The sequence below is a fragment of the Engraulis encrasicolus genome, chromosome 4 (assembly GCF_034702125.1).
Source record: "Engraulis encrasicolus isolate BLACKSEA-1 chromosome 4, IST_EnEncr_1.0, whole genome shotgun sequence".
Taxonomy (NCBI): domain Eukaryota; kingdom Metazoa; phylum Chordata; class Actinopteri; order Clupeiformes; family Engraulidae; genus Engraulis; species Engraulis encrasicolus.
The window spans coordinates 55,664,175-55,686,631 of NC_085860.1; the positions used below are offsets into that span (position 1 = coordinate 55,664,175).

The following is a 22,457-nucleotide window of genomic DNA, read 5'->3' on the forward strand; positions in this document are numbered from 1 at the left end:
TTGCCTGCGTTTGGAAAACCAGGGAAGAACAGTCTACTTTGCTGTAAATCCTGTGACGAAGTGTAGGTTTTTCTAATGGTGTCAGCAAGCATCAGTAAGAAATGTACAGTAAGATGCAATACTATGAGTTCATTTACGACGCTGGCTGCTTCCTGGCTATGGGGTGTGTTGTGCTAAATCAGGGCTGGATGGATTATGTGCTAAAATATGACATAATGATGATGGGAATGACATTGTACAGTAATTCTCAACTGTGGCTTAGTGGTTAGGGAGGTGGACTTAAGATCAGAGGGTTGTGAGGTCTAGCCCACCCTTTCCCAGTCCTCCCTACACCTTTACTGTATCCATGGCTGAAATGCCCTTGGACACGGCACCTAACCCCACATTGCTCCAACATACATGTACACGGTAAATAACTGTAAGTCACTTTGGATAAAAGCATCAACAAAGTGTAATGTAAAGGAATACTGTACTGTACTGAAATGTGAGTGTCCTTTTGTGAAAAGTTTTATTTTCCAAGGCCAGAAAATTGTATAAATTTATACCTGACAACTTCAGCTACTTTGCTTCTGCAGCGTGATGTTGATGTTATATCGTCTGTGAACATTTTGGTTTGACCTGATGAACCAAAGTTACCTAATAATGACTTAATGAACTCTCTCTCTCTCTCTCTCTCTCTCTCTCTCTCCCTCTCTCTCTCTCTGTCTCTCGTGACTGTAGCTGTCATCCCTCTGACCGACTCGGAGCACAAGCTCCTGGCCCTCCACTTCGCTGTGGATCCGGGCCGAGACTGGGAGTGGACCCGAGACGACAACGACAACGCCAAGATGGCCAAGTGAGAGCCCAGCGCACACACACTGTGTGTGTGTGTGTGTGTGTGTGTGTGTGTGTGTGTGTGTGCGCGCGTGTGTGTGTGCCTGTGTGCGTGCGTGTGTTTACATTTCCTACATCACTCACACACATAAGTTACTCATACAGACACACACACATGTGCAAACAGACACAATCTCAAGGTGGTTCATGCACACATACAGCACACACACACACACACACACACACACAGCCACACACACACGCACACCAGTGCTTGACACCAGGCACGTGCAGAGCATAGTTGCCCACGGTGCCCGAGCAACGGCCCTTTTGCCCACATTGGCTGATATTGCCCTTTCAAGAGAGGGGAAAATAATATGGCAATTATAATTTCATATTTCAATATCATTTGATTTCTTTATAATTCATAATTTTGATTGAAGTTTTGTACAATAAAGACTTAAGTCAGTCATACAAATTCATCAGACCCGTCGAGAATGGGCACGAGCGATGTGAGGTAGGTAGGCTACGCAACAACTCCGGTGGGGAGGGAGAAGGCACGCGACAGGCTCTTGAGCGCCTATAAGACACACAAAAGATTTTGAAGATGCCTGGGTGTCGGCTAGAGCCCTACACACAGTCTACATATTAGGGTACAAAATATGCTCACAATCAACCTCTCTAATACAATGTTGAGTTTAGAACTTTAGTTATCATACTGACAGCCAGCCAGCGCCACGTTAGGTAGCAAAAAAACCCGACAGTCAGCTGTAGATATGCCTCGGAAAAATAGGCTAAGATTTCATGTTTCAACTGATTTGCTTTGCAATTCGTATTTTTGATTGAAGCTTCCTAAATTAAGTTTTCAAATTCAGATTCACCTGCACCTCGAGAGATAGGCAAAGGGAGGGGCATCATATGCGCGATGCGGGGGGCACGCGCAGCTCTACATGGGAGGGAGGGGGGAACAAGCATGCATGCGAGTCGCCAGGGCAGAGACGCAAAATATGTCGAAGATGTCGTGGGAGTAGAGCGACTGCCCTGACGGCCTGAGGTGAGCTGGAAACACAGCAGACTACACAGTATTAAACTAGGCCTACATGATCACAATTAATGTCTCTTAAAGCCGATCTCGAGTTTAGGACGTTTGATCCTAAATAATCTGACAGCCGGGGTGTGCCACGTTCAGATATTGGGGGAATACGACAGCCAGCTAGTTTGCTTGCAGTCAACGTTTTACATGGCTCAGGTTGTTTTGTGGAAGGCTAACCCAACTAAGAAACATGCAGATGACATGTCGTTTTATCAAGCAAGAGAACTTAAGGGGGTAGGCTAGCTAAAGGAAGCACATCTCTGCAGAGTTGGCTGCGAAAAAAATGAACAGGTGCAGGTGAGGCAGAGAATCTTTTTCATGATTGTAGAGGTTTGATCTTGGTGAGACCGCTAGGAAAGTGCGTTTTCTTACGCTGATATAGCCTATTCTCCGACCCAAAGATAGGCTACTGTTTCCACTGTCAATGTCCATGTAGGCCTAATTGAAATAAATCCACTCCACGTGATAACTGACGTTTACTGTTCTTCTCAAGAAATAGGCCTACAAAATGTGCATGAACTAACTAAAATATCTGTAATGAAAATAAAAGGTTATAAAGTCTGCGAGAAGCTCGGAGCTTCAGAGCAACATATAAGAACTGGTGCTCCCACGCCACGGTTCTTTGCGATCTGAAATGAAAGCCGGCTCGTCCATTCTTAAAGCGACAGTACACATTTTTAATATAGGCTACAAAAGACCCAACAAATGACCTAAACCTTTGAATTCTTATTGTTTTAGCTTTCCTATATAATATTCATCATTTTAATCATGGAATATGCCTATTAATTAAATTTCAAATTCAAATTAAATGATCTTTTTGACAATTTTTAACTATTTCTATTTATTATAACTTAAAGTCTACTTTGGCTGCTACAAGGATTATAAAGATGACAGTGGGTTAATTGATTAAGCATCCTCATGTTTAGCCTATTAATTTACTCATCATTTCATTTCATTTAAGATGAGGATGACTCAGAGCCACAGACCTCTGCACATAGGGCAGGTAGGCATAAGACTGATAATCTCTGTGACTGATACAGGTTTAAAAACTATCAAGGCTTTTTCTCATAATTTCATTTAATTTAGGGGCAGCCACATACCACACATGAGGAAATGTGGATCAGGAGACATTTAGGGCAGGTGGGCATAAGGCTGATCATCTCTGATATGATTAATAGGTAGGCCTACATGTTTAAAAACTAGCATGTTATATCATATGGTATGCATATTCAGGATACTATACAATAAAAAATATTAATCATTATGACAATAATATACTACTTCTACTACTACTACTAAAAATAATAATACCCATGGTGCAGTTTCCTAAAAATTCTGAAGGCCGCTCATTGTTGATGGGTTTGTTTTTTTTTGTTTTTTTGGGGGGGTTGCCCTTTCTTCAGGTTAGAGCAACTGCCCTTTGAGATTCCTGTGCACGTCCCTGCTTGACACTAACTTTTTCGCTTACCAGCCATTTTGGCTAGTGGTTTTCCTGACTCACTAGCCATTGGGCCTTTTCACTAGCCATAATTTTCTTAACCATCATAGCAGCTTCAATGCATTATATAGGCCTAATAGGCTGTAGGCCCTAATAATGTAATGTAGGATAATATAATATAATATAATATAATATAATATAATATAATATAATATAATATAATATAATATAATATAATATAATATAATATAGGCATAATATAATATAGGCCTAATATAATATAATATGCTATAGGGCCTAATAATTAGAATTGGTAGGCCTATTAACTGGTCCATGCATGCTTGCTATGGAAAGAACAGGTTTACTGATCTGAGGAATGGCATAGCCTATAGTATATTTACCATGCAGAAACACCAAGCACAGTGTTGTGGAAGGGATTGATGCGCAAAGTAGATAGCGCAAAGTCATTGCCAAGTTCGCCTGTCCTCGGTCATGGATGTGGAATAACACCTCTTCTGGAATATTTGCTTATAAAAGTATCCACTAGAAAGCACACACAGATGTGGTAACTACAGAAGGGGCTACGACTTCCTTTAATTCCGTTTAATAGTGAGTTGTTTAAAATACAAACGGACGCAAGGCGAGACGGGCACCTGCGAAGGGACATGCAATGGGATATGCTTTTGTGCAGTCTGGAAGGCTACTAGGCTTACTGCGCGTTTTCAAGCCCGGTTTGACAGTCGGGAACAACAGCACAATAAACATGGAGGAATATTAAGGTATGAAGACATACAGGCAGATCAGAAAATAATTTAAACCGAACATTATTAATGCCGCATGTGTCCTTGTCTTATCACTGCGCTAATTAGTCTCCAGACTTTCACAAGGACAGACTGACGTAGTCTAAGCAATGGGTGAAAAAATCGCTCACAAGGTGATACAAGCATGAAAATTGGCACAGGTGTTCATTAGGACATGCTTATCAATATCAGGGGTGGAGGCACTCAAAATTCCATGTTGCATAGCAACGGTTGCTAGGTAAAGCATTTCCCTTAGCAACCAGCATCAATTATGCAGTTTCTAATTGATTTTGCCTGGTCAGTTGGCAGTATTTGGTACATGTATATAAAGATAGGCCTAGAGACATTTGTAAAGCCTGTTTCACTTGACATGATTTTAAAAAGACATTATCATTTAACATGGAATTATTCGCATAATAACAATGGTTTTGGGTGGATAAAATTTCATCATAAGGGGTCATTATGGTATATATTTGCCATATAACTTCTTGGAGTATTGCTACAGTGATTTTAGGACAATGTCTCAGGGCACAGATGCCTTCATACAACAAAATCAATCAGAAATGGCATAATTGATACTGGTTGCTAGGCAATTGACAACCGTTGCTAGGCAACATGGAATTCTGAGTGCCTCCACCCCTGATATTGATAAGCATGTCCTAATGAACACTTGTGCCAAGTTCCATGCTTGTATCATCTTGTGAGCGATTCTTCCAGTATTTAACACCCATTGCTTACGCTAACGTGTTTTCCCCTCGCTTTGGTCATTTTAATGTCCACTACTACTAAGTATTGTACTAATGACAGATCGCAAAACAGGTCAGTTGAGATGAACTTCGCTACTTTATTTTCACATGAAGGTTTCCAGTGATTTCCAAACGCACGCTAATGTGCCGGTAGCTCGCTGTCACCATAGCATGTCACTCCTCTTCGCAAGACTAGCGCTATCAGATTCCTGGCTTGCGTGAGACACAGGTGACACGTGACACAGGTGCTTCATGGGTATTGGAGGCTCGCGAAATCGCATTGTATTGCTTTTGTAGCAAAGACGGTCCGAAGAAAAAACTACAAAATGCGGTGCCTCATCACACACACACACACACACATCCATTGATATATTACAGGATGGATGCCACTGCAGGGCAGGGGAAGACTAGCCAATCAGGTAAAGGGCTGCCACAGAGACGAAAATGGGCAGCAGCCAATCAGACAGCTGTGCTGGTATTGGAGCCCCTGGAGCAGTGGATGCAGCAGGGCTGGACTGACCATCTGGCATAGCGGGCATTTACCGGTGGGCCCCGCACCATTGTGGGCCCCACATCATCGTAGGCCCTGCACCATCGTGGGCCCCTTTTTTCAAAAATGCTTTTTTTTTTTTTAAATGTTTTTTAAATAGGGGCCTACGAGAGAGTGTGGCCCACTGGTGAGGCAGTTCTGCGTTGCTATTTATGAGGGGGGGCTTTAAACCAAAAGTGCCCTATTTCTCCCTTGCCTGGTTAATACCAGGCCTAATCACAAGTGAGATTATGTATAACTAAAGGCAGTATGGGAGTTCCCAGGCTAATTTCTCCCCTAGTCCAGCCCTGGGCAGCAGATCTGACATCTGTGCTGGTGTTGTCCTGTGGAGCAGGGGATGGGATGCAGGACAGTGGAGACTCTTAGCAAACATCTGCTCTGGCATCTCAGTAATGACATGGGCCTGCACACACACACACACACACACACACACACACACACACACACACACACACACACACACACACACACACACACACACACACACACACACACACACACACCTACGAGTAGGCAGCAGCATGGGTGTGGTGTGGTATGGTGCACACACATGCACACAGGTCATTGGGGGGTGGGGGGAATTGGGGAGTGGTGGTCACAGTGTACCCTTAAAAAACTTGAGTTTTTATTTTTATTTACATATTGCATTTACACGTAAACGGGATAATAAAATATATATATAAATATCCAGATATGTGTAAACAGCACCTACAGTATGGGGTACAGTATGGGGTAGAGTAAGGGAGTACTAAGGGACATCTTTCTAACCTCCCTTTCCATCCATCTGCAGTCTCATCCTGTCCCTGGAGGCTAAGCTGAACTTGCTGCACAGCTACATGAATGTAACGTGGATCCGAATTCCCTCCGAAACAAGGGTAACGACATCTCTTCTTCTACACGCACACACACATGTACACACACACACACACACACACACACACACACACACACACACACACACACACACACACACACACACACACACACACACAACACACACACTTGTATTACTATCTTAGTTTGCACTTTTGTTTTTTTCACCATACACCATATTTAATGGCCGTGTCCTCACAACCACAAATGTCCTCACAGCAAAGGTGAAATGTCAGGTTTTGGTCCTCACAATAGTGGTATAACAAGTACACACACATACACACACACACACACACACACACACACACACACACACACACACACACACACACACACACACACACACACACACACACACACACACACACACACACACACACACACACACACACATTCAATCATTCCGTCATTAAGGTACCATTGTATATCTAGGCCTAAGCTTTCCTACTTTATTGTCTTGACTTCCCTCCCTTGACTTATGAGTCCTGAGCTGCATCTCCTCCAGTAGCGGTAACATGATGCTAGTCTCCTCCAGACCACTAATGGCAGTCTGTCTGTGTGTGTGTGTGTGTGTGTGTGTGTGTGTGTGTGTGTGTGTGTGTGTGTGTGTGTGTGTGTGTGTGTGTGTGTGTGTGTGTGTGTGTGTGTGTGTGTCTCCCACTTCATTGTTATTCTGTGGAAAGAGCGGGGATGACAGTAGCTAAAAATAAACGACCACTGACTGCTTAAGCTGTCTTAGCGCAACAGTGCGGAGAAACGAAAAGTCTGGAAAGATATATCCCCTCAATCTGTGATGTCAGCATGTATTTTCTCTCACTCTCCCTTCTTACCTTCCTCACAAATCCTTTATGTATGTGTATGTATGTATCAGTGATATATGTACTTACTTACTTACTTAGGCCCATCGCTCCCAATGGAGCATAGGCCATCAATGACTCCTCTCCATGCAGCACGGTTTTGGGCTGTCCTTTCCGCCTCTCCCCAGCTGGTTCCCAACCTCTTCAGCTCCGCCTCAGAGTCCCGCCTCCAGGTGTTTTTAGGCCGTCCCCTCTTCCTCTTTCCCTGTGGGTTCCACGTCAAGGCTTGCCGTGTGATGGTAGTTGCTGGTTTCCTAAGGGTGTGCCCAACCCAACCCCACTTTCTCCTTAGTATTTGTTTCTCCACTGGCTCCTGATTCCCTTTCCTCCAGAGTTCCTCGTTGCTGATTTTGTTTGGCCACCAAATCCTGAAAATCCTCTTCAGACAACTGTTAATAAACGTTTGTAACCTTTGTACGGTCTTCTTTGTCATCCTCCACGTTTCAGAGCCGTAGAGAAGGACGGATTTTATGTTTGAACTGAATATCCGGACTTTGGTTGTCATAGATATCTCCTTGGAGGACCAGATGCTCTTCAGGATGATGAAGGCTGCTCTTGCTTTTCCAATTCTTGCTGTTACATCTTTGTCGGTGCCACCCTGTTTATCCACGATGCTGCCCAAGTAGGTGAAGGAGTCTACTTCCTGGATAATTTCCTCTTCTATTACTATTGGATTGTTGGTCAAGTTATTAAACCTCATTATGTTGGTCTTCTTCCTGTTTATCCTTAGCCCTACGCCTAGAGATGTCTCGGCCAATTCGGTGATCTTTTCCTGCATCTGCCTATGGTTGTGCGAGAGGAGAGCCAGGTCGTCTGCGAAGTCCAAGTCATCCAGTTGCGTCCACACTATCCACTGAATACCGTTTTTCTTTCCTGATGTTGTGGTCTTCATGATCCAGTCAATAACTAATAGGAACATGAGGGGGTGATAGGAGGCATCCTTGCCGAACTCCGGTCCTGACCTCAAAACTGTCAGACACTTGGCCTGCATGTAGCACCTTGCATGTCATTCCTTGGTAGGTTTTCTGAATCAGGCTGATGATTTTCTCTGGAATCCCGTAGTGCCGCAGTAGTTTCCACAGTGTCTCCCTGTCCACACTGTCGAAGACTTTTCCATAGTCTACGAAATTTACATATGGGGAAGAGTTTCATTCAATAGATTGTTCCACAATGATGCGGAGAGTGCAGATCTGGTCTGTGCAGGATCTGTTGATACGGAATTCGGCTTGCTGGTCTCTCAGGAAAAGGTCCACAGCTTTGATCATCCTGTTCAGTAGTATGCGGTTGAGAATTTTCCTGGGACTGAAAGCAGGGTTATTCCTCTGTAGTTGCATTTGGTGAGATCACCCTTTTTTGGGATTTTGATGAGGGTTCCCTCTCTCCAGTCTTCTGGGATTGTCTCTTCCTCCCAGATCTTTGAAAAACGGCTGTGCAACATATTGACAGCAGTCTTAATGTCAGCTTTGATAGCTTCTGCTGGTATTCCATCTGGTCCTGCAGCTTTCCTATCCTTTTCATGATCTCTGCTTTGCTGGGCTTACATGAGCTAATTGGTAGTAATGCCTCCGCTGGTGGAATATCTGGTGTCTCTGCTGGGATAGGTTGGTTCAGTATCTCGCCGAAGTGTTCTGCCCAATGTCTTCGCTGATCTTCATTTGTTGTGAGTGGTTTTCCATCCTTGTCCTTCACTGGCTTGTCAGTCTGTTGGAATTTCCCTGCTAACTTTTTAGTTATCATATAGAGGTCTCTCAGGTTGCCTTGACCTGCTGCCATTTCCACTTGTTTGGCCAGATTGTCTATATGATCTCATTTGTCCTTTCTGATGCTTCTCTTCACCTCTTTATTGGCTTTTGTGTAGTTCTTATGTGCCCTTGCTTTCACCAGTCTTGTAGTACTCGTGTTCAATTGGTCTTTCTTCTCCTTCCTTTCTTTCAACTTCTGATGTGTTTCCATGGATAGCCATTCTTTGTGTTTTGTCTCCTTTTTCCCCAGTACTTCTTCGCATGTGTCCTTCCACAACTTCTTTGTGTGTTGCCAATTGTCTCCATGTCAGTGTCAATGTCTTCTTCCAGCATCTGTAGCTGCTGTTATCTGTTTGTAAGGTTGATCTGGAATTTTGTCTGCACTTCTTTATTCTTGAGAAGTCCAACGTTGTATCCCATTCTTCCACTGGTGGTTGTGGAGTGCTTCTTCAGTCGTAGCTTTGCAATCATTATCAAGAGGTGATGGTCTGATGCTACATCCGCACCTCTTTTTACCCGCACATCTTGGCATGATCTTCGGAACTTTCTACAGATGCAGATATGGTCTATTTGGTTCTCTGTGATGTGGTCTGGGGATCTCCAGGTGGCTTTGTGGATCCTTTTGTGGGGGAAGATGCTGCCTTCTATTACCATTTGGTTGAGTGAGCACAGATCTGCTAAGCGCTCTCCGTTTCCATTCATCTGCCCCAATCCATGTGCTCCCATGATGTCTTCATAGCCTGTGTTGTCGGCTCCAATCTTGGCATTGAAGTCGCCTATGAGAATGGTGATATCCTTTGCTTTCTGTCTGGCTAGCACATATTGTAGTTGATCGTAGAACTCATCTTTCCTCTCCTCTTCAGAATCGTTTGTTGGGGCATAACATTGGATGATGCTCAAGTTGATGTTCTTCTTCTTGGTGGCAAATGTGGTGGTGATCATTCATGGGTTTACTGGTTCCCATCCAATGAGAGAACGCTGTGCCTGTGGGGCCAGCATCAGGGCCACCCCTTCTGTATGCGGTAGGCCATCTTCGGTGTGGCCAGAATATAACACCATCTCTCCTGATGTTAGTCGCAGCTGTCCTGCCTGTAGCCACCTTGTCTCACATAGCCCCAGGAGAGAGATGTTGTAATTTCTCATCTCCTGTGCGACCTGTGCTGTCTTCCCTGTTTCATACATAGTCCTGACGTTCCATGTGGCGATGTTGGTGTGCTTCCTGGGAGTTAGAAGGGGGATCAGCCTTGCAGCTTCCTCTCGGCTTTCACTGCTCTGCGTCATTGACCTCCTTTGTGGAAGCCCTTCCTTTCCCAAGCCGTGTTGCTTTTGAGTCGTAATTGATGCTTCTGTAACATATTTTTTTGACGGGTAGGGTTGTTGGCCCTACGCCAACCCATTTAACCTCTGGGCGAGGTGGTCCAATTCGTCTCACCTCTACCCTTTGACCTGTCCAGCATGGGAGTCCCTACTAGGTGCATGCGCACCCGCTGGTATAGCTCTCCGGGTCACGGAGGCACTCAAGCCACCACCCCACGACAAGGGATGGACCGTGTGATGTATCAGTGATATATGTGCCTATATAATATACGTTGGACATCTTAATCAGAGATTCTTTAAGTATATAGAGATATGCCAGTGTAATAGGTTGCTATGGGCACCTAACATGACCAGGTTCCGGTCTGCCTAAAGGAGCGTGTCATAATACTCCTAGCATTGAATAGAACAGTCCTTAGGTGTGCCTAGGTTTGCCTAAAGGGGGATCCCCCCCCCCCTCCCCCTTGCAATATAATTGCATAATAGAACCCGGAAACAATGGGCCAATGGAACCTCTCTCTCTCTACTCTCTCTGTCTTAATTTAACTTTGGGATTAGTGTAGAGAGTTTCTTTGCACTCTGTTCTAATCTACTCTTCTCTAATCCTCATACCTCACCTATGTGCCCTCCACCCCTACTCCTATGTGCCCTCCACCCCTACTCCTATGTGCCCTCCACCCCTACTCCTATGTGCCCTCCACCCCTACTCCTATGTGCCCTCCACCCCAACTCCTATGTGCCCTCCACCCCTACTCCTATGTGCCCTCCACCCCTACTCCTATGTGCCCTCCACCCCTACTCCTATGTGCCCTCCACCCCTACTCCTATGTGCCCTCCACCCTACTCCTATGTGCCCTCCACCCCTACTCCTATGTGCCCTCCACCCCTACTCCTATGTGCCCTCCACCCCTACTCCTATGTGCCCTCCACCCCTACTCCTATGTGCCCTCCACCCCCACTCCTATGTGCCCTCCACCCCTACTCCTATGTGCCCTCCACCCCTACTCCTATGTGCCCTCCACCCCTACTCCTATGTGCCCTCCACCCCTACTCCCAGCCTTCCCCTGGCTTTTCTCTCTGCCTGCACACCCCAGAAACACTTAAGTGCAGCCCATGTATGTATATACAGTATGTACAAAATCTGAACAGATGTGAAGTGCTGAATGTCCTGCAGGATCAATAAAGTCTTTCTTCTCTTCTCTTCTCTTCTCTTCTCTTCTCTTCTCTTCTCTTCTCTTCTCTTCTCTTCTCTTCTCGTATTGTCTCTTCTCTTCTCTTCTCTTCTCTTCTCTTCTCTTCTCTTCTCTTCTCTTCTCTTCTCTTCCTGTACTGTCTCTTCTATTGTCTTCACTTAACATTTCATCCCTTCTTTTCTCTTCTCTTCTCTTCTCTTCTCTTCTCTTCTCTTCTCTTCTCTTCTCTTCTCTTCTCTTTTCTTCTCTTCTCTTCTCTTCCTCTCCAGGCTCCGCTGGCTCAGCCCGAGTCTCCCACCGCCTCTGCGGGCGAGGACGTCCAGTCCCTGGCCGAGTCCATGGACTCCGACCGCGAGTCCGTGTGCAGCAACTCCAACGTCAACGCCAACGGCAGCAAGCCAACAGCCAACAACAACAGCGGCAAGGACGCGAAGGAAACCAAGGACAAGCCGCAGCGCAAGGACAAGGACAAGGACAGGACCAGGGCCGACTCGGTGGCCAACAAGCTGGGCAGCTTCAGCAAGACGCTGGGCATCAAGCTCAAGAAGAACATGGGCGGGCTGGGGGGTCTGGTGCATGGGAAGATCGGCAAGGCGAACTCAGGTGGATCTGGAGGCCGAGGAGGAGGAGGAGGAGCGGAGAACGGCACTGCAGCGGGAGGTGGAGGTGGAGGTGGTGGAGGAGCAGGAGGAGGTGGTGGTAGTGTCTCGGCTGATGCCAAAGCCAAGAAGAAGGACTCCAAGGTTCGAAAGGGCAGCAAGGAAGAATCAGGTCAGTCGGGCCAGTCGGGTCAATCGGGCCAAGTGTCCGCCAGCACGTCGTCCTCGGAGAAGACCACCAGCCCCTCGCCCACGGACCGGGCTGGATCGGGAAGCTCCCCCGGTCCCGGCGGGCCTAGTTCGGGTTCTGGCCCGGGTCTGGGTCAGCAGCAGCAGCAGCAGCAGGGCACAACAACGACGACGATGTCAGTGGGGGTCAGTGCAGGGGGGGGGAGCAAGGGCGGCTCGGGAGGCAGCGGCGGCAGCAGCAGCAGTGGCAGCGGCGGCAACCTCGAGAGCTGGAAGTACAGCACGGACGTCAAGCTGAGCCTCAACATCCTGCGCGCCGCCATGCAGGGCGAGCGCAAGTTCATCTTCGCCGGCCTGCTGCTCACCAGCCACCGGCACCAGTTCCACGAGGAGATGATCGGCTGCTACCTGAGCAGCGCGCAGGAGCGCTTCAGCAGCGAGCAGGAGCAGAAGAGGAAGGCCGAGGCCGACAAGGCCAAGACGCTGACCAATGGGAACGGAGGAGCAGGAGGAGGAGGAGGTGGAGGAAGCGGAGGAGGAGGAGGAGGAGCAGGAGGCGCAGGAGCCGCGACAACAGGCTCTATCGCCACCTCGGTGACAGCTGTGACGGCCGCCATCACGTCCGCCTCTGTGGCGGCGGCGTTGATGAAGAGGCCCGAACAGGAGAGCTTCCTGTTGCAGAGGGAGCGGTCGGACAGCACGCCCCCAGACTCCCGCTGCTCCCCCGTTATCCACCCCGCACACCCCCACAACCACAACCTCAACCACTTCCAACACCAACACCAACACCAACACCAACACCCGCAGCTGTCCTCCTCCGCCTCCTCCTCCGCCTCCTCCTCCTCAAAGGCAGCGGACCGGGCGAGCCCCATGCCCCTCATCGCCACCGCCCCCATCCCCATACCCAACACCGTCACTGCCACCGCCCCGTCCTCGGCCGCCTCCCCCGTGCCATCCTCCATGTCTCCCGTGCCCTTCTCCTCTCCGGCTCACGGTGCCAAGCGGCCCGGTTCGGTGGGCTCGATAGGATCGGTGGGTCCAGTCCCGGTCCCTGTGTCGGCCCACTACAGCCACACGCCGCCCGTGCAGCGGCACAGCGTCATCCACCTGCGGGAGGTGGCCCGCGACGAGGCGCTGTCCCCGTTGGCCCGCGCCACCCCTCCTCAGATGGGCACGCTCAAGACCTGCGCCACCTACCCGCAGCAGAACCGCTCGCTGTCCTCGCAGAGCTACAGCCCGTCCCGACTACCGGGCCTGCGCACCACCACCACCGGCGGCACCGCCAGCCTCATCACGGGGCATGGGGGCTATGGGAGCGGGCACGGGCACGCCTACGGGCACAACACCCACCACCACCACCACCACGAGTCGCTGCTGTCGTCCTACGGAGCCATGCCCGGCGAGCACAAGTCCCACACCTACACCAACGGCTTCCACATCAACGACATCCGCGACTGCCTGGAGTTCGCCGACGAGGATCCCGCCCCGCACGGCCACTGGCTCGGACACCACGACAGCAGAACCAAATCCAGCAGCAGCAGCGGTGGTGGTAGCACCGGCACCGGCACCATCACCGGCACCATCACCGGCACTGGCGGCTTCGTGCCCGGAATGGTGGGCGCCACGGGCCGCAGCAGCTCGGTGTCAGGTTACGTGCCGAGTTCCGTGCCGGGTTCCATATGCGCGGCGTACTGCTTCCAGCAGCGCCGCTGTAAGCGCGAGAACTGTTCGTTCTACGGTCGGCCCGAGACGGAGAACTACTGCTCCTACTGCTACCGCGAGGAGCTGCGACGCAGGGAGCGGGACGGGGGTAAAGGTCAACGGACCGGATAGCTCATACCCACCTAGCCCTACTGGCCTATGCTGGATCTCCCGAAAAAGCATGGAATTTTGCCCCGACAGATGGATCGAAATTTAGAATCTAAGGTCTTTGTTATGTGGCATACATGATCTGACGTACCGGTTATATACCATACCATACCATCAAATAGTGGTTGGCTTTGTTAGCCTGTTTGACGTGTTAAGCATTCTAACGCTAATAATTGATACCCTAGCCTATAACCTTACCTTAACCCTAACTCTTATAAATCACTAGGAGAGTTGAAGAAATGGGGATAGCCTTTCGGCCTGTGTCAAGCATAATGCCTTGTGTGCACCAAGGGTGACCTACGCTACCTGAAAGGCGAATAAAGCTACCAGAGAGAATTCGCCAGGAGCGAAGCGACCAGAGTGCATTTTAACAATTAAGGTCAAGCTAATCTTATGGTAATGAGCTATGACGCGGTTCGGCAAAAAACAATTGGAACATTCATATCGCTGAATGTCCCAGGCTGTCAAGCCGTTATGTGATTAACTAAATCAAATGTCAGTGCCGCATCCAGAGCGAATAAAGCAAATTCATGGCGAAACTGGGTCGCGTAGGTCGCGCTTGGTGTACACAAGGCTTAAGGGAGCAGAACAAACACAATAGCTTTCCCCCCCAAATTATCTCTCTCCAACGTCAGCCAATGTGAAAACTTGTCAAACTGAAGTTAGGGTAAGAGTAAGGTGATGGGCTACGGTTAGTGACAACGCCATAAAAAAAGATTCTAAGGTCCCATCAGTTCCGGGCCAAATGCCATGTTTTTTTGTTTTTTTTTGTGCCATCGCGTCCCACTCCGTTTGGTGGACAGAGTCTCCCTGCACTTGGACCAGAATTCACACAACTCCGCCCACGTCTCCCTGTAACCCCTCCCCCCCAAATCATCCTCCTATTGCGCTGCTCTGAGGGTCGTTCAGACGGGACAGTACTGGCCACGCCCTACTGGATTTAAAACAGTCTCCTCCTTGTATTCTCTTTACATTTCGTTCAGTAGTGAGAGATATTGTAAACAACAACAGTAACAACAACAACAACAACAACTAACAAGGAAGCGTGTCAGGAGTCAGTTTACAGCTGTGGCCAGAGATTGTGCTGTTGCGTTTGTTTGTATGTTTGTATGTTTTGTCAGTTTGCCTTGTTTGTATGTTGTTTTGTCTGATCAGTCTTTTACTTGTTCTAGAGTAAAAGGCATCATAGTGCTGAGAGCACCTACTGTAAATCTCACCTGTACCTGTGTGTGCGAGATATGTAAACTCACCGGTGTGTGTGTGTGTGTGCGTGTGCGTGTGTGTGTGTGTGTGTGTGTGTGTGTGTGTCTGTGTGTGTCTGTGTGTGTCTGTGTTGTGTACGCGAGACATGTAAATGAAAATGTTAATTCGTCACCCTGGAGCGAGTCGAGTCACACTCCATGTACGTAGAGGTCAATTTGAATGCAATACTTCTCAGCTTAGCCCATTGAAGTTTCAATATTGATGAATAATGTGTTTTCTTTTTCTCTGTGCATTGAAAATACGTGCAAAGGGGAGGCTATGCACTGCTGAGCATGGGATTTTAGTTTTTATGTTTTTTTTAAAAAGCAATAAGTTTAGTAATGTCTGCCCCTGTCCCCACCTGGCCCCCTTGCTTTTGATCTATGCATCCCCACAAGTGATAAGGAACTTGCCCTTTTACTTTCAAGCTTGATGTTAATTTGGCACTAAACATAGCTGTTGCTGCTGTGTGTGTGAGTGTGTGACTTGGTCTTGGTGTTGTGTGCTGTGCAGTGTTTCTTCATACTATCAGCTTGCAACACCATGGATTGATTTGCAAGGCCTACAGAATGTGTGAGTGTGTGCCTGCGTGAATGCATGTGTGCGTGCGTGCCTGTGTGTGTGTCTGTGTGTGTGTGTGTGTGCCCCAATCCCCATTCCCATATCCAGACAGTCTAATCAATTACATTACATTACATTACATTACATTTCATTTTAACCAAAGTGACTTGGAGATATTGCAGGCTATTCGTTACAGTCCCTGAAGCTGTGTTGGGTTAGGTCAGTGGTTCCCAACCTATGGGTCAGGACCCAACCTATGGGTCGCCAAAGATCCACAGTGGGTCGTGAAGTCCTCTTGATTTTATGGGGTTTAATTTTGATACCATATATAGCCCATGTTGAATAAATGACAAAGCATTTAAACTAATATATGCATAGAAGCAACAAAATGCAAGTGATACATTAAACAGTTATTCTATATTTGACTGAAGACAAATTGAGGAATAAAACGATAACTAATGAGTTTTCGCAGGAAACAGAGTATCATGTGACTCCCTCTCGTGCGGGCGCTCGCGCAATTGGGTCTTGGGTCACAAAGCTTACAATGGTAAAAACATGGGTTCCTGAAGAAAAAAGTTGGGAACCACTGGGATAGGTGACTTGCAACTCTGTGATCTACAGTCAGAGGCGATTCTAGGGTAAGGTGGGGCCCCAAGCGAAAATGCAAAATAATGAACATTTGAACCAAAATCGCCACTACTGTGGTAAAGTGTGGGCTGTTATTCACTATCTAGGGGCTTGGGGGCCCAAAGCGGCTGCCTGCTTTGCCTGGTGGCAAGATGCGCCTCTGTGATCTACAGTCCAACCCTAACCAACACAGTCTCATCCCAACTTTATAATTTCAGACTACCTTTCACCAGACTGCAGTTTTTGATGTCGATGGCATACTGTACCTGCCACGTTGTATGTTGACTAGGTAGCCTAGACACAGACATAGACCTTTCCCTAACCCTAACTGTCAGTGAAGTTATGCTGCCTCAAGGGGGCGCCTATCAAATTTTGACACATTTTGACTTCCTGTGGTCCTGTGGAAGGGCAGGAGAAGGCAGAGGAACTGTGTATCTGGCTGTTTTGAGACACTAAGAAGCTTGTTCAGTAGTAAACCAGGTTAAAGGGACACTGTGCAGGAAATGGTCAAAAAGGTACTGCAACTATGCTGCTCATTGAAACGGGCTGCCTATTGCCAAATGTGCTCTTTACATGAAAGTTTACTAAGTAATAAACAAATATTTTCTAGTATGGTCCAAGTAGAGTCATTTTTGCAGCTAAAAATGGCTATTTTTGGAAATTCAAAATGACAGACCATGGAGAAGATCCCCCTTTTCATGTATGAAAAGTGCAATTTTTCCAGTCATAATGAACACTTAGAATTTGATGGTGGTGTTAAGTATTCATGAAAAAGGTAACATTAGTGAATGGCAGCATGGATTCTGGAAATAAACAACTAAAAATCTCACAGTGTCCCTTTAAGTTAACCTTGGGGTAAAGGTAAATCATCTAATAGAAGACCCTGGAGCCCTAGTTTTCTAAACTAAAAGATGCCTGCAGGTATAGTATATCTATTGGCAGGTTACCACTTCCTATAGGTTAACTAAGCCTGATTTATCACTTACTGTATGGAACACCAACAGTATGCATCAGCAGTAGGGCTGCACAATTAATCGTAAATAATCGAAAATCGTGATATAATTGTGATATCGAAATCGGGATTTCAATCGGGATCTAATCGTGGCAATAGAGACCTACCTTCGAGAGCGTCCTTGAAGCCAGAACATACTGACGGACTGGTGTTTCTGACCTGAAATCTGTTTCATGCTATTGCCTTTTACATAATTATTGCAATTCATGTTATTTTGCTCATTCCGTATATCATTCATTCTTGGTTATATATAATTTTTTTTTACAATTTCTAAAGAAATCAGCAAAAATCAATAATCGTGATTAATAATCGTGATTAATATTTTGACCCAAATAATCGTGATTATGACTTTTTTCCATAATCGTGCAGCCCTAATCAGCAGTGACATTAGCAGGGACATTAAAAGGGACATTAGCTCTCGCACCACTCCCTCAGCACCCAGGAGGGCAATGCCTGGCCTGGCACACCCAGCCCATCCCATAGTCTACAAACAGACAGGCACACACACGCGCGCGCGTGCGCACACACACACACACAAGCACACACATAGGCAAACACACACACGCACGCACGCACGCACGCACGCACACACACACACACACACACACACATAGGCAAACACACACACACACACAAACACACGTACACGAACACACGCACAAACACACGTACACGCACGCACTAACACACGCACGAACACACGTACACACACACGCACGCACACACACACACACACACACACACACACACACACACACGCACACACATAGGCAAACACACACACAAACACACACACACACACACGCACGCACACACACACACGCAGCACCATGCCCCCATGCCCCCCCCAACACACACACACACATTCTTTCGGCCTATCCCTAACCGCACAGACAGGAAGACAGTGGCACCATTGACCTTTCCAAAAATGCTCCGTTATGGAATTTTTGATGCAATAAGGCACACCTTGCTCCCTGTGTGTGTGTGTGTGTGTGTGTGTGTGTGTGTGTGTGTGTGTGTGTGTGTGTGTGTGTGTGTGTGTGTGTGTGTGTGTGTGTGTGTGTTTGTGTGTGTGTGTGTGTGTGTGTGTGTGTGTGTGTGTGTGTGTGTGTGTGTGTGTGCGCGTGCGCGTGGGTGTGGGTGTGTGTGCGCGTGGGCGTGGGTGTGTGTTCGACTGTGTGTTCAGCATGCTGAGATGAGTTTTCCAGGTCATTTGAGTGTTTATGTATTTTTTTATTATTATTATTAAAAATGAATTGAGAGGCAGGGAGGCCTACATGCTGGGCAGCATGCTGTTCTTCTATGAGTGTTCAGGCCGACAGAGAACCGTGCTGGAGCCCGTTACCGCACCTAATCGCGAACCAGCCGTCGTGTTCACGCCGCAGATATTTTTGTGTTCGCGAACCGGAAAGTTGGTTCGCAATGCGAACCGCAAAATACTAGGTTTTTCTCTGCGAACCGTGACGACAGCGTGCCCGTCAGCAGCTGCATCCGGGTAACACAGTCACGTGCGGGAAAAGTTCAGAGCCCGGTATGAACACAGGCGGTTCGCAGACAAGCACTTTAGTGCCGAACGTAACTGGTACGGGCACTGACACCGGCTCCGTTCTGGTCGGCCTGAAAGCCCTGTAGGAGTGCTCCTCCTGGCCGAGGATGTCCACTGCTCATGGCTCGTTCTTTTGAAACCCGGTAATCGGAAACGAACCCCCGACCTCCGCCTCGGGAAAGTGCAATAGAACGGGTACTCAGGGGTGGCATTCTCGAAAGCGTCTTTGCTAACGATGGTAGCAACGTCCTTCGTAAGAGCGACTCAACTCTGTCTCAACAGCGACGCTCACCACTAAATCCAAGGGAATGTTGTTACGTCTTAAGATGTCTTAAGACGGTTAGAAACGAAAATAATTGAGAAACGGACCCCAGATCAGGGTTCCGAAACATAAACTTAAAGTGCAGTTCGGTGTACTCCGAGTTAGTTAGTTAATTAAACATTAGGGTTTTCAGACATTTATATTGTCACCAACTGTTGCAATAGAATGCATTCTCAATGGGGGGAGAAGGAACTCTGGCCATCTGACAACTGAGTTTCAAAACAATGAGCCATTACAGCCCCTCACCAGGTGGGGTTGCAGGTATGACATCACGTTGGGGGAACTCCCCCAGGATTCTAAGGTTCTACATAGACTCCTATGAGCCTGCGGAACCCCCAACGTGATGTCATAATGGTACATTTTCATTAAATGGTTAACCTGCAACCCCACCTTTAATCCACCTGCAACTGCCCTGCCCCACCCACCCACCCTCCTGTTGCTAGGGTCACACACCGATGCCCTCTTCCTCACCCTCCTCTTCCTCTTCTCCTCCCTTCTTCTGCCCTCATTCTGTGTGACAAGCTTATGGACTCACCATGTTAGAATTGTAAAAAAAAAAAAAGAATAAAGAAAAAAGCAAAGAAAAAACAACGGAAGAGCAAAGAGAAAAAATATGATTTTATATTCATTTGAAAGTTTTACACTACTTTAAATTATTAATTTGCACATTAGGTACAAATGTAAATAGCAAAAAAGAACAAAACAAGATTAGTTTATTGTTACCAAAGCTGTCTTTGTGTGGTTTGTTTCCTGTGTGTTTGTGTGGTTACTCTGTGCACCCTGACATTTTCACACCAGTGTTCACACACAGAAATTACTACCAGAGATGATTCATAAGGAAGAGATGGTCATAAGGAAAGAGACTGTTCATAAAGATTTCTTCCAGAATCAATGTGATGTAAGGCCAATGGTGTTGTGTACTTTTTTGTAGCGAGTGCATTGTATATTTGGGCAGCATTTTAGGTGCAGTGGTTCCCACACGTGGGTCGGTGCGCTTCAGATGGAACGGGCTGGGGGTTCTGGGATACTGCGAATTGATGTGGGGGCACTGAGTAAGATTTTTAATTGCTTATTTCCAGAATTCATGCACCCATTCAATAGTGTTATGTTTTCATGAATACTTATCACCACCATCAAATTCTAAGTATTCATTATGACTGGAAAAAATACATTTTTCATACATGAAAAGGGGGATCTTCTCCATGGTCCGCCATTTTGAATTTCCAGAAATAGCCATTTTTAGCTGCAAAAATGACTGTACTTGGGCCATACTATAAAATATATATTTATTACTTAATAAACTTTCATGAAAAGATAACATTTGGCCTTAGACAACACATTTTCAATGAGCAGCATAGTTGCAGTACCTTTTTGACCATTTCCTGCACAGTGTCCCTTTAATATCAACGTTTCGGTCATCCGACCTTCTTCAGGTGAAAAGAAGTCCCGCACACTGTCCATTCCACCAACAAACTTTGATACAACGTTTCGGTCATCCGACCTTCTTCAGGTAAAAGAAGGTCGGATGACCGAAACGTTGTATTAAAGTTTGTTGGTGGAATGGACAGTGTGAGGGATTTCTTTGCTCTTGACTGACAACTCCGCTGGGATAACATCCTACGCACCTACCCAACTACAAAGGTGTGCAAAAGCGTCTTTGTTGAACTGAATTGATGTTCATGCAAGCATCGTTACACCCATATGCTGTACATGCAAAGATCTGCTAAGGCCTATTTCACACCATAATGGGAAAGTGGGGCAGGACGGGAGTGATTTTACAATGGAAACAGATCTGTGCTTCCACACCAACACGGCAGTAGTCTGGCTGTAGTCTGGCTGTAGTCTGGCTGTAGTCTGGCGGTAGTGGCGCAGGAGACGGCTCCGTGCTGCACTGCATTTGGAAAATAGAACTCAAGTGGAATTTGGACGGCAGCAGCTGGCGGTGTATCATTGAAATGAATGGCAAAGTAGCAAACCAGCATTGGCTGGTGTGTGTGTGTGTGTGTGTGTGGGGGGGGGGGGTTGAACAGAACTGGCCCTGCACGCCAACACTGTCGGTGTGAAAGGTAGAGTAGAAGAACATGCCACCCGATACTCATCTGAAAGATCTTCTCGCTGCCGCTATGCCACGCTCTTGTTTGTACAGTGCCATGAGAAAGTTTGGCCGCCCTTTTGGAAAATCATTATATCGGTTTATNTCTCTTCGGGGTGCCCATATTTATGCACATGCCTATTTTTGTTTAAATCCACATGGAACTGTTTCTGTAACACCTTTTAAAATACTCACAACTGAAATGTTTCTCTTCCCCTACAGTTTATCATATGTTAAAATGAAGTTGCTACTTTTAAAAGCTCAACGAGAAACAAACCGATGTAATGATTTTCCAAAAGGGCGCCCAAACTTTCTCATGGCACTGTATCTGGCCTAATGAAATTGAGACATTCCTCTCTAGACAGGGGCACACAATGCACCATCTAGTGTTTTATATCTCAGACACTGTCAAGTCGGGCTGCACAATTAATCGAAAATAATCGAAAATCGTGAAAAATTAGTGAAATCGAAGTCGAGATTTTAATCGTGATTTAATCGTGGCAATAGTGACCTACCTCCGAGAGTGTCCTTGAAGCCAGAACATACTGACAGGCTGGCGTTTCTGGCCAAGAATCAGTCCACCTAAGTTTCATGCTGTTGCCGTTTGTTTATTACAATTCAGTTTTATTTTGCTCATGCCATATACTATTTCTTCTTGGCTATATTTCATTTTGTTATTATTATTTTTTTTAAATCTGCAAAAAAACAATCGTGATTAATAATCGTGATTTCGATTTTGACCCAAATAATCATGATTATGATTTTTTTTTTTCCATAATCGTGCAGCCCTACTGTCAAGTTCAAAAAGGCATCATCACGACATATAAGGCTTATTACCAGAGACGATAGATAAGGAGGAGACGATTCATAAAGGGGTTTCTTCCAGGATCAATATGAATGGAGAATGAATTGAGTTCAACAGGAAAGTCGCCCATTGAGAAGGCTGGAATTGATACCAAACACGCATTGGTGACACATA

At 46.7% G+C, this 22,457-nt stretch overlaps 1 protein-coding gene across 1 annotated transcript in view; it reads left to right on the forward strand.

The window, feature by feature from the left end:
* otud7a (OTU deubiquitinase 7A) overlaps positions 1-15,323 on the forward strand; it is a 192,147-nt gene extending 176,824 nt beyond the window's left edge. The window contains exons 11-14 of the mRNA XM_063197743.1: positions 721-835; positions 6,231-6,315; positions 11,689-12,064; positions 12,143-15,323. Of these exons, the coding sequence (XP_063053813.1) occupies positions 721-835; positions 6,231-6,315; positions 11,689-12,064; positions 12,143-14,040 (2,474 nt within the window). The 3' untranslated portion in view covers positions 14,041-15,323. The remainder of the gene's footprint in view (positions 1-720; positions 836-6,230; positions 6,316-11,688; positions 12,065-12,142) is intronic.
* The last annotated feature ends 7,134 nt before the right edge of the window (positions 15,324-22,457 follow it).